Here is a 16,527-nt window from a genome sequence, read left to right as displayed (position 1 = left end):
TTCTTTCTGCTCCAAATTATATTTTTGAAAAGTTCTGTCAGTTAATTCCAAAAGGGCAGGAAGAAGGTTTGAAGATTCTTTTTTTTTTTATTATTGCAAAAGTTTTACAATTACATTTTCACCCCTTTTTTTTTCACCCCCCCACCTCCCTCCCCAAACTTCCCATCCTCCCTAACCCTCCCTAACCCTCCCCCCCAGACTTCCCTATTATGTACTCATAACTAATAACACTGATATATAAACTTGAACCCATCCCTCCCCTTATATAATTTTTCCTCTTTGTCTCTTTACATTAAGATATTTCTAATACATTATTTTCAAATAAAAGCTATTTGATACTTTCTAGTTTGATATTTGTTCTGAACATATTCTATCCACCTTTTCCATTCCCATTCATAAGTCTCTTGTGAACAATCCTTTAAATATGCTGAAATCTTCGCCATCTCTGCAAAACTAGCCATCTTCAAAGTCCATTCCTCGATAGTAGGCAAAGCTTCATTCTTCCAATATTTACCTATCAACAATCTTGCTGCTGTTATCATATGCAATATTAGTTTTATTTCACCCCGTGTAAAACCCTTAACTATACCCAATAAAAACAGTTGTGGAGAGAATTGAATTTTTTTCTTCAAAACATTCTGCATGACCCACCATATTTTTATCCAAAAAGCCTTAACTTTCCTACAGGTCCACCAAACATGATAATACGTAGCATCCAAACATTCGCATCTCCAACATTTTGGCTGAACATTAGGGTACATACATGACAACTTTTTAGGATCTAAATGCCATCTATAAAACATTTTATAAAAATTTTCCCTCAGGTTCTGCGACTGTGTAAATTTAACATTCTGAACCCAAATTTTTTCCCATGTTTCCAACATCACTGGTTCTTCAAAATTTTGTGCCCACTTAATCATACAATCTTTAACTAATTCAGTTTCTGAATCCCTTTCTAGCAAAACATTATAAAGCCTTTTAATATGCATTGGACCTTTCTCTCTTATATGTCTAACCAATTCTTCCTCATGCGACATAATACCAGTTTTTTGGTCCTCTTTCCATCTCAATTGTAGTTGATTATATTGTAGCCAAGTTAAATTAATTCCTTCATCCAACAGTATCTGTAGTGTCTTCAACTGCCATCTGCCCGCATCTGTGAAAAGAACCTCTTTATATAAAAACCCCCCGAGTGACATTATATTTGTATTCCACATAGTAGGACCAAGATCCAGCCATAACGGTATTTTGTAATCCCATTTGAGTCGGTGCTTCTTCCAAACTCTCATCAAAGAGTCTCTAAGTATATGACTTTTAAATACTTTATCTACTTTGTCGTCATAAAATAAATAAGCATGCCATCCAAATTCAAGATCAAAACTTTCTGCATTCAGTATTCCAGTCTTTTTACTTCCAAACCAATCACTTGTTAAAGTTAAAGCTGCTGCATCATAATATAACTGTAGGTTTGGGAGTTTAAGGCCTCCTCTTTCTGGAACATCTTGCATAATTTTCAATTTCACTCTCGGCTTCTTCTCGTTCCAGACAAACTTATTCACACCCGACTGCCAAACTTTCAGTTGTTTATCACTTTTAAGCACCGGAATCATTTGAAACAAAAACAGAAATCTTGGCAAAATGTTCATCTTAACTGCTGCTATTCTTCCAAGTAAAGACAGTTGCAGCTTTTTCCAAGTCTCCATGTCTTTCTGGACCTCTCGCCACAACACCTCATAATTATTTTGAAACAATTTCATGTTTGATTCTGCAACCTGAACTCCAAGATATTTTACCTTAGGTACAATTTCAAAACCTGCCCTCCTTTCAAGCTCATGTTTACGATCTTGTGTCATGTTTTTAACTATCATTTTAGTCTTTTTTGAATTCAGTCTAAAACCTGAAACTCTACCATAGTCTTGTATAATGTCGTTCATCAGGATTGTTGATTCCATTGGTTGTGATAGGGTAACAACCAGATCATCTGCAAATGCCTTTATTCTATAATCCTCTTGCCTTATCATTATGCCTTTCAAAATTTTAGAGTCCCGTATTGTATTTAGCAAGACTTCCAATGTTAAAATAAATAAAAGTGGGGACAACGGACATCCCTGTCTTGTTCCTTTTTCAATTTTAAACTCTGTCGTCAAACTTCCATTAATAATAATCTGTGCTTTTTGCTCTTGATAAATTGCTGAGATCGCCTGTATAAATTGGTCCCCAAAGCCCATCTTTTTTAAAGTCTTTAGTAGAAAATTCCAATCCACTCTATCAAAGGCCTTCTCTGCATCCAAAAAAACCAGCACTGCAGGAATCTGTTTATTCTTATCAAGATATTCCAATAAGTCTATTACTTGCCTTACATTGTCCTTCATATATCTGCCCTCAATAAATCCCGCTTGGTCCTCATGAATCACCTTTTGGATTACTGGCATCAACCTGTTGGCTAATACCTTCGCATAAATTTTATAGTCTGTGTTCAAAAGAGATATTGGTCTATAATTCTCTGGTTTTTTAGGACCAACTTGTTCTTTTGGTATCAAAGATATATAAGCAGTTGTCCAAGATGGGGGTATTTTACCCCCTTGTTGAATATTGCAAAATAAATCTCTAAGTTGTCCCACCATTTCAGCTTGTAAAGTTTTGTAATACACTGCAGTCAAACCATCCGTGCCAGGAGCTTTGACTGTTTTTAGCTGTTTAATTGCTGCTGTTATCTCCTCCTCTGTTATAGGATAATTCATTCTTTCCTTTTGTTGATCAGTAATTTTTGTAACTCTCTTATCATTTAAATATTTTTCTATAAGTCCATTCTGCACCTCTTCTTTGGCATATAGTTTAGTATAATAGTCCACAAAAGCTTCTTTAATTAATTTTTGTTGAAAGATTTCTTTCCCTCCAATATCAATACTATCAATAATCCGTGCACTTTGTTTTTTCCTCAATGTGTAAGCCAACCATCTGCCCGGTTTATTAGCGTTGCAAAATGTGTTATGCTTCGCGTATTGTAGGCTTGTTGCAACTTGTTCCGCCATAAGCATTTGAAATTGGTCTTTCAAAAGTTTTATAGCACTTCGTATTCTTTCATCTGTTGGGTTTTTAATAAGTAACTGTTCTTTATTCTTTATTTCCATTTCCAACTCAGATCTTTTCTTTTGTCGGAGCAGTCTATGTTTAGAATTCATATAGATAAGTACCCCTCTCATATAAGCTTTACTTGCGTCCCAAACAAATTCAATTGGGGTACCTTTTTTCGAATTTATTTCAAAAAATTCTTTCAAATGCTTTTTAAGTTCTATTGTATTTTTTTCATATCTAAACAAGTTCTCATTTAATCTCCAAGAACGTCTCTCAACCTTATCCATCTCAATTTCTATCCATACAGGGCTATGGTCAGTCAAAGTTCTTGGAAAAATCTTTGTTCTTTTTGTCTTAACAAGTAGATCATTTGACAACAGGATAAAATCAATCCTAGAAAAGGATCTATGTCTATCAGAAAAGAAAGTGTAATCCAATTCATTTGGATTATGTATTCTCCAAACATCTTTTAGTTCCATATCTTCTTTCATATCAAAAAAAGTCTGTGGTAGTCTAATTCTAGACTTTGCCAAGCTCTTTTTATCTAGTTTAGAATCAATTACTCCATTCCAGTCTCCCATAATTAAAATAGATCTATAGTCCCATTGCAATATTTTAGTATGTAACATCTTATAAAAATAGTCCTGTTGTTGGTTGGGAGCATAAATTCCAATCAAAAGAATTTGGCCATTTGCTGTGAGCAATTCAATTGCTACAAACCTACCATCTTGATCTGCTTCTATAACTTTCGCTGTTAATTTTTTATTTACATAAATAACCACACCATTCTTTTTCTGCGAAGTTGAAGATATATAATGTGCTCCTAGTTTTGGGTTTATCAAATATTTTTGATCTTGAGTTGTGATATGCGTTTCTTGTAAACATATTATATCATTATTAAATTGTTTCAAATATGTAAATAATTTCTTCCTTTTCTGTGCTGAATTCAACCCATTAACATTCCAAGATAGACACTTAAAGGTCATCAGCCTCTTTCTGGAGCGCAGAGCAAAATATTTGAAGTTCATCCGAGAGCTTCAATCTCGCTCCTCCCATAGCGCCACTCTCTTGTACGGTACTCTTAACTGCCTTCTTGTCTTGTCTTTCCTGTTGTTGTTGTTGCTTTTGTTTAAGTAGCTTGGATTGAGCTCTAGTTATACGTTGATCTTTAACTTCAGTCAACTGAATCAAATCCAAAATTGGAGAAGAATCCAACAAGGGCTCACTCAGAAAACCTCCTTCTGCACCTTGCACTATTTCTAATTCCTGCTTAGACTGTTCTTTCAATTGCCTCTCTTCACTCTCCTTAATCTCCAAAACTGTAGATGTACGTGGAGATGGTGTTCTTTCCTTAAGAATAGTACTGTAAAAGTGTTGTGCCTTCTCCACGGTATTCAACCGATATCCTTCTCCCTTATATCTAAAAATTATCCCAGCTGGTGCGTCCCACCGGAAGGGTATCTGTAAATTTTTCAATTCCTTAACAAGAAAACCAAATTCTTTTCTAGCTTTCAACATTTTAGGAGGTAATTCTTTAAAAATTTCAAGTCGTGAACCCCCCACTTGTACAGAAGTATGAAAAGATTTTTGCAGGATATCATTTCTAATTTCTCTGTCAGTAAAGTATATGACCACATCTCTGGGCAGTTGTCTTTGTCTGGCCACCCAAGAGTTCACTCTGTAAATTTTATCTATTTTATGAAATACCAAATCAGGATTAGCTTGTAAAATCTTAGCCAAGGCTTCAGAGCAAACTTGTCTCAAATCCTGTCTCTCCTCCTCTCGAATTCCCCGAAGCCGTATGGCGAATTCCATCGCCCGGAATTGTATCATAACAATCTCATCTTCAATTCTCTGCATTTTATTGTCAACTTCATCAGTTTTATAATCATTGTCTTTCATCTTAACATTAACTTCTGATTTAAATTCTTCAACTTTAAAATCAACTTTCCCAATAAATTCTGCCAGGCCAGACGCCACTTCTGATATTTTTTTGGTCACCTTATTTTGATTCTGTTTCACCATGTCTTTAACTTCATTAATTTCCTGCATAAATTCCTGATGTGATTTTTGAAGTTTATCATCTATCTCCTGTTGAGATTTTTGAAATTTATCATCCAAAGTTTTAGAAATAAATTCTTTTAAATCTCCCACATCAAATTCTTTTTTCTGAGTTTGTAGCTGTTGAGCAGGGGGAAGTTGCGTTTCATGTTTGTGTGTGGGGGATCCCCCCCCTAATGCCTTCCCTTCCTGCTTCTTTGAAGCCATCCTGGCTCGTGATCTAGTTTTTCTAAAGAGGGAAGTTCCTTTTCCTTTCCCTCCTGCACAAAGACTTCTAAAAAAATCCCCCAGATTTGATCAAATAAGGGTTAAAATAAAGCAAAGTCCAATATTGAAAAGGGAAAAATTTCCCAGTTGTTTCTCTTATAACAAGCAAGGCAACTTTGTAGCAACTTGGAAACTTTGTAACAAAGCAAAGTAACTTCACCAATCCACACTCGCTGGCTCGTTAACTCTGAGGCTAGGCGCCATGTTTTTTCAAAGCACTTTCACTCACTCGCATTTTCTCAGATTGAAAAGTCAACAAAGTGCTAATACTTGCGTTTCCAAATTTCAGGATTCAGTAGTTTCGCTGTTTATTAAAGCTGGTTCTTTCGCTTTAAGTTTCCTGCAGCCGGCTTGTTCTGCTAAAGCAGAATCGTCCCACGTCGCCCGGAGTTTCAGCAGGTTGGGAGGGAGCCACGCCTGTTCTCTCCCCAGAAACTTCCCTGGGGGGTTACAGGGGCTCAACCTGTGCCCTGCGATCTCTCCTTCTTCAATCCTGTGGATTTAGAAGTTTTCGAGCCGCTTCTTCGTCTCGAAGCGGCTCTACAGGCGGCGGGGCTGGCGGAGCTTCAAAGAGCGCCGCCGTCGCCGAAGACAAGGAAACCGGAAGCCAAGGTTTGAAGATTCTTGACGGTCAGCCAGTTCCAGCTTCTCTGTCTTGATCAAAATGTCTCCTGCATTGTCATTATGCTTTCCTTCAAAAACATCCTCAGTTGCTTTTTTATCCTCCACCAGTTCTGTAAATTTTTGTTCCATGATTGCTGTAAAGTTATTAATAATTTCAATTTGGTTATTCATGGCTTCCTTTATAAATTCTGCAAGGTCTCTAAAAAAAAACCTCCTGGCTCTGTGTTTCAGTTCTCTGTGTCATTTCTGACGCCATTAAGGAGCCTCCACTTTCAGAAACTCCTTCCTTGGAAGCCATATTATTTTAAAAGAATTTTTCTTTTCAGAGCCATAAAGTCTCTCAAACAGCTTTCTAAGATTTATTTGTAGTTTATCAAGCAAGATAGTCTTTTCTGGACCCAGCTCTCAAATCCAGCAGTTTAAATCCAGTCTCTGAGCACAAGTCTATTAACAAGCACTTTCATTTCCTACTTTCACTTTCACACCCACAACAAAGACGCCATTTCCAGCTCCAGCTCAGCAAAATCAAATAGAAACAATGTATCCCGGGAGTTAAGCATATACTTGCAAAAGCTTGTTCTCCTGCTTCCGTTCTGTCTGCTTTTTGAAATCAGTTGATCTTCTTCTTGGCAGCAGAGTTGGTCGCCGGCGTCTGGCTCCGTTTAAACGGAGTCGCCATGGATCTGGAGCTTCAGTGGCCTGAACGGGGAGCTCTCACCCTCCAAGCCCCTGGAATTGCTCCAGGGGCTCCCGGGGAGCTCTACCCTCGCCCACCGGCACTCCTCTCCTTCTTCTCCCGAAGGAGAGGTTTTTAAGCCGTCTGACAGCTGATTAGCACTGTCAGAACGGCTCGAACGGAATTGCGGGGCTGGTGGTCCAAAAAGACCGTCCGCGATGCCAGGCGGTGCCAACCGGAAGCCACATCAGACAGTGCTTCTTGAAACCAGTAAACCCAAAACAGGTGTGTGTTTTTAAAGGGCAGGACAGCTGTCAGCAACACATCTAATATCACACTGATTGGAGTCAAGGTTGGCTCACTCCTGGCTCCAATTAGCTCTTGGAGAAGTCATTAGGCTAGGGGCTCACATACTTTTTCCTCCCTGCACTGTGAATGTTTACATGTTATGTTCAATTAAACCATGGCAACATCTAATGTTTGTGTAGTATTATTTTAAGCAGACTGTGTTTTTCTATTGTTGTGACTTAAATGAAGTTCAGAGCACATTTTATGACCAATTCATGCAAAACTCCACGTAATCCCAAGGGGTTACTTTTTCTTGCAACTGTACGTGGTGGCGATTTAGACCAGACTTTAGATTTGGATTTAATAGAGAAGAAGGGTGTTTGGACTTGAATAGGGAACCATAGATGGATGTATCCAGAGATAAAAGAATAGGAAGATAGCGAAACGGTGAGAGCGAGAGTGAGAGTGACGGAGGCCATTGTAGCTGGGAGAGCGAGTGAAAGTGGCGCAGCAGATCAGCAGATCAGCAAGCGGAGATGCGGTGTTTTGGGAAAATAACTGAGAAGCTACTACAAAAATTAACTAACTGACAACGGTGAACGGGCTATATTAAGGTGCTGAAACTTGGACAGTTGGACTCTTAGTGATTTGGATACTCCTGGAGAGAGAGACATTAAAGACTATAAATTATAAGAACTTGGACACAAGAACTTCACATGTAAGAGTGAAAAAGAATTGTATATTAAGTGCAAATAATTTTACATATATACCTGATTAATTTTTGTAAAACAGTATAATTATCTATTGATACTTTTTGATTGTGAGACGCTTGATTAATTGATAGTCTATCAACTATATGGATGATTTAATTAAGAACTAATTAGAATAAATAGTTTAAGTGGATATTAATTTAAACAATATTTAATTCTTACCTACATATTTATATTAGTGATATTTGATTTGACAGACTTGATTTGATAGATTGATTATTATATTGCATTATCTATATTAAGACTTAATAAAACGTTAGAATCTTAAGTTTTTTCCCCATATCTCCTTCACCTTATCTTTCCTCTTCCCCAACTGAGTATATATCTATATATTTAATTATTTATTAGAGTGTTAATGTTGAGCCGTCTATCTACATTTACATCAACGGCACTTGACAACGACTGCTGCAGCTACCATGGCAGCGTGTGTGTGACTGGGAGGCGGATGCGTGGCACGGGTGTTGGTGATGGGTTTGGGTTGCGGATAGGGCTGTGCATACACAGGTGCTGGGTGTAGAGGGTTCGTGTTGGGTGCGGGGATTGGGGCTAATGCTGCCAACAGTACTACGCTGACGTCATCACGAAATGCCATCGAGAGGTGGAGGCGGATGTTGGCTTCTCGGCGCGCTATTTAAACAACGCTCAGCGCCGGCGCGGGAACTCTGACTTGATCGCTGTTGAGCGTACCGGCAGCGAGCAGTAGCTGTCGGCTGCAAATAAACCACCTTTGCATCACCAGCCGAGTGTGCTTCTTTGCGGTTTCACTCCGGGCAGCCTGGCGTTGCCGAGAGGAAGTCAGAGTTCTCCATTTCTCGCAAGTGGCAGCGTGAGCGGCGCCGGGGATGGCTGAAGGAACGGGCCCCAGTACGGAGGCTGCGGACCTGCCGGTTGTGGAGGAGGAGGAGGCCATGCCAACGGAGGTAGCGGAGGAGACAGAGCCAGTTGTGCGGCCGAAACAGAGGGAGACGCGGCAGGAGGGAACAACAGATGGCCGCGACTCCCAAGAGGCAGCAGATAGTACTCTGGGCCATTGGTGGCAAAGTCCTGCGTTACGGAACAAGGAGGTAACAGGAGCCTAACGTCAGCGCCCTCTGGGCTCCAATTCCAGGGGTGGAGAGAGCGCCGGTGGGTGGAGGACGACGATGGTGATTGGAGCTACTCCACAGGACTGGGGGCAACGACGCTGGACATACTAAGAGATCGCTTCCGAGAGGCGAGCTTTCGTGATGCCCCATCCTGGCAGCCTTGGGCCCCTGGGGGAGAGCGGCCAGAAGGCTGGCAGAGTGCCAGCGGCCTGGGACCGGGGTCAGGCAGTAGGGTCCGTCTAGCCAGTCCCAAGTTCAAAGCAAAGGGGGCTGCCACGAAGAGTGAGCCGAGGGACGGGTCTCGGACCCCCAAGGGTCCTTCTTCATCACTAAGGGATGTTGTTCGTGGTCTGGATCAGGCCCCTGCTAGACAACCAAAAGAGAGAGGCGAGGGTTGGCTTTCAGGACAGAGGGGTGGAACACGGGATGGGGGAGCGACAAGGTGGATGGTAGACCCCTTACCGATGTGGGGCCCAGGAGTGTGGACCCCGCAGGCCCTGTGGGGCCTTCCCCCTATACAGGCTGCATTCGACGGGGCGCCCGGAATGGTGGCTTTGTTCTTAAGCCAGATCATCAGCCATATGGACCTTTACGGTCGCATATACTCATCCCAATGGTCGATGGTGGTCGCTGTAACTGGGGTGCTCACAGCCGAAGCAACAGATTGGGTGGCCGATCTGCACCGCGACCACACTCAGGAATTGACAGACTTGGGTTTGTTTTTGGAAGCACTACGAACGCGGTTTGAGGATGACACCCAGATCCAGATAACGGAGAGGGAATTAGTAGCCCTAAGGCAGAGGGGCCGGCCCACAAAAGAGTATGTGAAAGAGTTTCGCACGTTGGCCGGGAAGCTACGTGCATGGCCGGAGAGACTTCTCGTACACCAGTTCCATATGAGGCTGGACAGGGAGATCAGACAGGCTTGTGTCTATCGTGGGTTACCGCCCCGTCTCAACGAGTGGTACAAGGCTGCCGTGGAACTGGACATTGGACTGCGTGAATTCAGAGCGCGACCCGTGGGCATAGAGCAGAGCCGACAGGGTGTTGTGGCCCCGCCCTCTGAGCCTGTCCCATCGGAGGAAGAAAGCTCCGAGCATGAGGAAGAGGAGTCAGCCAGGCCTCCCTCTCCAGGCCCCTCCCCTCTGGCACTGTCTCAGGTGCTGGCCGAGGGAGAGGAGATTAGCAGGGAGACAGGTGGCTCGGATGAGAGCGAGGGAGAGACATCATTCCAGGACGCACGCCTCCGAAGGCGTGATAAACGATTGCAGCAGCTCAGGAGGCGTGCTAGGGATTAGAACTGAGTCACTGGACCACACCCCAGAGACTATATAATAGAGGGTGGTGGCCAGCGATCCCTGTGACGAACAAAAGTAAACCTTGGATAGTCACTAAAGCCTCGTCCGGAACTGCTGAGAGAAATATTATTCTGATTGGACTTTTTGTACGCTAAGTATCTTATCTTTCTGTTTTGTGGAAATAGACGCACTTGGCAGACGGTGTGTAAATCGCTGCCAAGTTGGACATAAAGACCTGGGTGTGTGCCAAAGTGTTTCCTTAACCCTCGGCTGGCTGTGTTTGTGTGTGTGTGTGGACGGGGACAGATCACAGGGCAGAATCCGGAGACCCGGAGAGAGGGGTGGTGCCAGGCCTTTTGCAACCCCAGGGGGTGGGTCTACCCCACAAGGCAGTAGGCCATTTTGCTGTTATCGGTGCAACCAGGAAGGCCACAGGGCAGTGGATTGTCCCTTGCCACTGCCCCAGGTGTCCACCCCCCAGATACCTGGCTCTGGAGGCTCAGCCAAGCCTACGTCTCCCTGCGCTTCCGAGAGGTCATGTGCCGCGACATCACAGCTAGATACACCACCACGGCCGGATGTCGGACTCGCTCCTAACGTAGCTCGCATGCCTGATCCCGATGAGACGAGCGGGGAAGAAGAGCTCCATGATCCAATGGTAAGCGGTCCGATACACCCGTTTCTTATTCCAGTAACACTCGGCCATCCAGGGACGGGGAAGGAGAGTAAGCATAAAGCTTTGGTAGACACTGGGTGTACCCGATGTCTTATCCGCCTCTCTGTAGTACAAGCACTGGGGGTGCCAACAATACCATTTCGCAAACCTATTACTTTTGAACAAATGGACGGGTCAGTGCTGGGCGGACAACCAGCCACTCACATAACTGAATCCCTTTGGTTGACAGTGGGAGAGCATCAGGAATGCATACGGTTCATTGTAGCGACCCGTATGGTCAAACCCCTTATCCTGGGCCTAGCTTGGCTCGATAGGTGGGAACCGACCATTGTGTGGGAGGGTGGTTTCCAGAAACTCCGCATTCCGATGGGGGTGTCATCCAGGAACCAGTCCACAGGTCACAACCCAAAAGAGACAACCCTACGAGCCCCGGATGGTACATACCCCTCTGTTTACCGGGATAAAGTCGCTCGGATTCGGGATGGCTTGGACTCCAATTGGATGAATCCAGGGGAGGAGATGAGGGTAGGTCTTGAGAATGTTATCTGGGAGGAGTTTGATCCTGTGGCTCCCGAGGATGTGGACAGGGTACTGGGTAAGATTAGTGCCGCCACGTGTTTATTGGACCCGTGTCCCTCCTGGTTGGTACTGGCCTCCCGGGAGGTTACACGAGGCTGGCTCCAGGGAATTATAAGTGCATCTCTGAGTGAGGGTGCCTTTCCTGCCACCTTGAAACAGGCGGTAGTGAGGCCCCTCCTCAAGAAGCCCTCCCTGGACCCGGCTGAATTAGCCAACTACCGTCCGGTCTCCAACCTTCATTTTGTGGCAAAGGTTGTTGAGAGCGTGGTGGCACGACAGCTTCCCTGGCACCTGGATGAAGCTATCTATCTGGACCCGTACCAGTCGGGCTTCAGGCAGGGGTACAGCACAGAAACGGCATTGGTCGCGTTGGTGGATGATCTCTGGAGGGCTCAGGACAGGGGTTGCTCCTCTGTCTTAGTCCTATTAGATCTCTCAGCAGCTTTTGATACCATCGACCATGGTATCATGCTGCAGCGGTTGAGGGGGTTAGGAATAGGGGGCACCATTCTGTGGTGGTTCTCCTCCCTCCTCTCCGACCGCTCCCAGTTTGTGTTGTGTTGTGTTGTCTCGCCCCTTCTGTTCAACATTTATGTGAAGTCGCTTGGTGAGATCATCCGTGGTTTTGGGGTGAAGTGTCATCTGTACGCTAATGATACTCAGGTGTACATCTCCACCCCAGACCACCCCAACGATGCCCTTGATGTGATGTCTCGCTGCCTGGAGGCCGTGCGGGTCTGGATGGGGAGGAACAGGCTCAGACTCAACCCTTCCAAGACCGAGTGGCTGTGGCTTCCGGCATCCTGATATAGTCAGCAGGTGCCATCACTGACTATTGGGGGTGAATCTTTGCCCCCCACAGAGAGGGCTCGCAATCTGGGTGTCCTCCTGGACGCATGGCTGTCTTTAGAAGAGCATATGATGGCCGTGGCCAGGGGGGCCTTTTATCAGGTTCGCCTGATTCGCCAGTTGCAGCCCTTTCTGGACCAGGACACCTTGCACACGGTCACTCACGCCCTTGTCACCTCCCGGCTGGACTATTGTAATGCTCTCTACATGGGGCTCCCCTTGAAGAGCACTCGGAGGCTCCAACTGGTCCAGAATGCGGCCGTGCGGGTGGTCATGGGCGCAACTCGTTGTACCCACGTGACACCCCTCCTGCACAAGCTGCACTGGCTCCCAGTGGTCTTCCGGGTGCGATTCAAGGTGTTGGTCACCACCTTTAAAGCACTCCATGGCATAGGACCCGGGTACCTTCGAGACCGACTTCTGCCACCAATAACCTCCCACCGGCCAGTTCGCTCCCACAGAGAGGGTCTCCTCAGGGTGCCATCGGCCAAGTTATGTCGGCTGGCGACACCCAGGGGGAGGGCCTTCTCTGTGGGAGCCCCAGCCCTGTGGAATGAACTGCCCCCAGAAGTGCATAAGATCTCCAACCTCCGGGTATTTCGCTGTGCACTCAAGACCCTGTTGTTCTGCCAGGCCGGGCTATCAACACAATAATTTTAAATTGGGTGTTTTAAATTTCTGGGGTTTTAAATTGAGCCGAATTATTTAATAATTTTAAATTATTTTAATTGATGTTTGTCTTGTGCTTTTAATAGGCTGTACACCGCCCTGAGTCCTTCGGGAGAAGGGCGGTATAGAAATAAAATAATAATAATAATAATAATAATAATAATAATAATAATAATAATAATAATAATAATTACTATTATTATTATTATTACTATTATTATTATTCGCATACAGGCCGGAGACGAATGGAAAATGACATTCAATTCAGTAATGGAATACCAGCATCAGGCGAATAAAAGAAGAGACCAATGCCCACTATTAAAAGTAGGCGATACAGTGTACTTATCAACGAAGTACTTAAAACTACGGTTACCAAGTAAAAAACTAGGTCCCAAGTATATAGGGCCTTTCCCTATCCAGAAAATAATAAACCCCGTCGCAGTAAAGTTGTCCTTACCTCCCCGTCTAGGAAAAATACACCCCGTATTTCATGTGAGCTTAATAAAAGCAGCAACAGGTATTAGAGATCATCACACACGGCCCGGACCCATTGCCGGGGAGCAATATGAGGTTAAAAACATAATTGATTCCCGGTATCATAGAGGGATCCTCAGATACCTAGTACGATGGAAGGGGTATCCAGATTCCGAGGCATCCTGGGTCCGGGATAGGGACATCAATGCCCCAAGACTATTACGGCGCTTTCACGAGGCATATCCCCATAAGCCTGGGGGTTCGATGTACACCTACTAATCTGTCGTTTCTCTTCCCATAGGCTGATGCCTGATGAGGGGGGGGCCGCCTGTCGAGCCATCTATCTACATTTACATCAACGGCACTCGACAATGACTGCTGCAGCTACCATGGCAGCGTGTGTGTGACTGGGAGGCGGATGCGTGGCACGGGTGTTGGTGATGGGTTTGGGTTGCGGATAGGGCTGTGCATACACAGGTGCTGGGTGTAGAGGGTTCGCGTTGGGTGCGGGGATTGGGGCTAATGCTGCCGACAGTACTACGCTGATGTCATCACGAAACACCGTCGAGAGGTGGAGGCAGATGTTGGCTTCTCGGCGCGCTATTTAAACAACGCTCAGCGCCGGCGCGGGAACTCTGACTTGATTGCTGTTGAGCATACCGGCAGCGAGCAGTAGCTGTCGGCTGCAAATAAACCACCTTTGCATCACCAGCCGAGTGTGCTTCTTTGTGGTTTCGCTCCGGCAGCCTGGCATTGCTGAGAGTTAAGTGCTAAGGACATCTATAGAAGTAATTTATAAATCAATAAGATTAATTAATATTTGAAGATCTACACAATATAGACTCTAGATACTACCACTGACAACATATTACTATAGATAACGAAACTGAAATACAATAAGAGTAGTTCAGTGCATGAAGTTTTGGGAGAACTTACAAAAGAGAGTTAAGATGACAAGTACCAGAACAACCACTATATAACCAAAGCAAACAAGAAAATATCTTCAAATCAAGCCTCCCTTACAGCATCCCCTGCCCAACAGAGATCTATAGAAACTATGCTTGGAACAGAAAAAGAAAAAATGGGTTCCATTTCCAGCATGCAAAATATTCATTCAGTCTTGGCAATGATACAGGAAGCGATGAATAAGACCCAGGAATCGATTGCTAATAATCATGAGGAGACAAAAAGAAATCATGACGATTTGAAATCTGATGTGGGAGAGATAAATGACAACATAAAGAAAATGGATGACAAGATAGAAAGGATCCAACAGAACATTGCTAAAAATGAACAAAGGATTCAAAAGACAGAACTCAAAATGGAACAGATGGTCAAGAAAGTAGAAATGCTGGAACAACAACAGATGGCAAGTAATCGAGAGCTGGAAGACTCACTGACCTACTTGGAAATGGAGAAGGCATCATTTTACTTAAGGTTCCAGAACATAGCGGAAACCAAAGAGGAAGACCTGGGAGAGATTATGACGGAGATTTTCGCTGAAACAACACAGAAAGATAAAGATGACATACAAAGGGATATTGATGAAGCTTACAGGGTGCACACCAATTATGCACGTAGGAACAAACTGCCAAAAGAAGTGCATGTCTGATTCACAAAGAAAATGATAAAAGAGGAGATATACAGAAAAATGAAAGAGGAGGCAATCTTTTACAAAGGGAAGGAAATAATAACATTGAAACAAATTCCGAGACGCATAAGGGACCAGAGGAAAAACTACAACTTCCTCACATCACAACTAAATAAACACAAAGTGATGTTCCATTGGCTACTACCAGAGGGTATCTTAATCTTGTGGCAGGACAAGAAAATTAAGATAGATAGCCTGGAAGGAGCCCAGGAGTTTTTCGACCAACACTTTGTCCTCGAGGAAGATCAAGAATCCAGAGAGGAATCAGAAAATAAGAGCCAAGAGGAACAACCCATAGAAGAAACAGAAGATGAACAAGAGGAGAAGAAAAGACTGGAAAGAGAAAAAATGGAGAGAGAAGGAGCAAGGGGAAAAATGCAAAGAATAACAAGAAATATTTTTCGAGATCAACGTTAAAGAGTAAACCTCCCTCCAAAATTTGTGGGACATGGCGAAAGCCTATATAAGAGGTCTGACAATAGCATATTTGGCGAAGAAAAACAAAGAAAAACAACAGAAAAAAGACAATCTGTTAAAGGAACTCAAAGAGTACGAATCCGAGTTACAGAACGAACCTCAAAATAAAAGGATCAAAGAAAAAATAAATTTGACAAAACACAAAATAAATTTGCTCACACAGACCGAAATAGCCAGGAAAATTAAATTAGTGAAACAAAACCACTTCGAACATGCAAATAAGACAGGGCGATGGTTGGCGTACAAATTGAAGAAGGAAAAAGAGAGAAGGACAATACACCAACTACAGGATGACACAGGAGAAATATATTACAGGAACAAGGACAAAAAGAACATAGCAAGAACATTTTTCCAAAAACTATATGAACAGGAAGAGCCCTCAGAAGAGGACATTAGACAATATCTAAACAAAGCCAACATCAAAGAATTAGAAGAAACACATAGGGACTTACTGGACAGGCCAATCACGATGACAGAATTAACAGAGGTGAGGAAAAAAAAGAAATTAAATTAAAATTAAATAAAACCCCGGGACCAGACCAGACCCACAGAGTTTTATAAAACTTGCCAACAATCAATAGACGAAATTCTACTTGGAGTATTTAATGACGCAATGCTGGAAGCTACAATCCCCAATTCCTGGACAGAGGCCATTATTACATTGATACCAAAAGAAGAGACTGACCATACACATATAAAAAATTACAGACCGATATCACTCTTAAATGTGGATTACAAATTATTTACATCGATTATTACAGAAAGAATTAAGAAAATAATTAACGAATACATTCATTCGTATCAAAACGGTTTTATCCCAAAGAGACAGATAAAAAACAATATGAGACTAATAATTGACGTATTAGAATATTATGAAACAAATGTAGACAAACAATCGGCCTTAATCTTTTTAGATGCACAGAAGGCCTTTGACAACCTAAACTGGAAATTTCTTACATTACAACTGGAAGCTATGAAATTTGGCGATAAATTTACAAACATGATAAA

The 16,527-nt window shown here is 43.3% G+C and overlaps 1 protein-coding gene across 1 annotated transcript; it reads left to right on the top strand.

The window, feature by feature from the left end:
• The first annotated feature begins 14,532 nt into the window (after nt 1-14,532).
• Nucleotides 14,533-15,003, top strand: LOC139317597 (uncharacterized). The gene has a single exon (XM_070944687.1). The coding sequence runs from the start codon at nt 14,533-14,535 to the stop codon at nt 15,001-15,003; it is 471 nt and encodes a 156-aa protein (XP_070800788.1).
• Nucleotides 15,004-16,527: the final 1,524 nt, after the last annotated feature.

Source organism: Pituophis catenifer, unplaced genomic scaffold, assembly GCF_029215685.1.
Source record: "Pituophis catenifer annectens isolate HBS135680 unplaced genomic scaffold, rPitCat1.0.hap2 SCAF_5, whole genome shotgun sequence".
Classification (NCBI taxonomy): domain Eukaryota; kingdom Metazoa; phylum Chordata; class Lepidosauria; order Squamata; family Colubridae; genus Pituophis; species Pituophis catenifer.
This window is presented reverse-complemented; position numbering and strand designations above follow the sequence as displayed.

Excerpts from the sequence above, each read along its gene's own strand:
- LOC139317597 (XM_070944687.1), top strand. The coding sequence starts at position 14,533 with ATGAATAAGACCCAGGAATCGATTGCTAATAATCATGAGGAGACAAAA.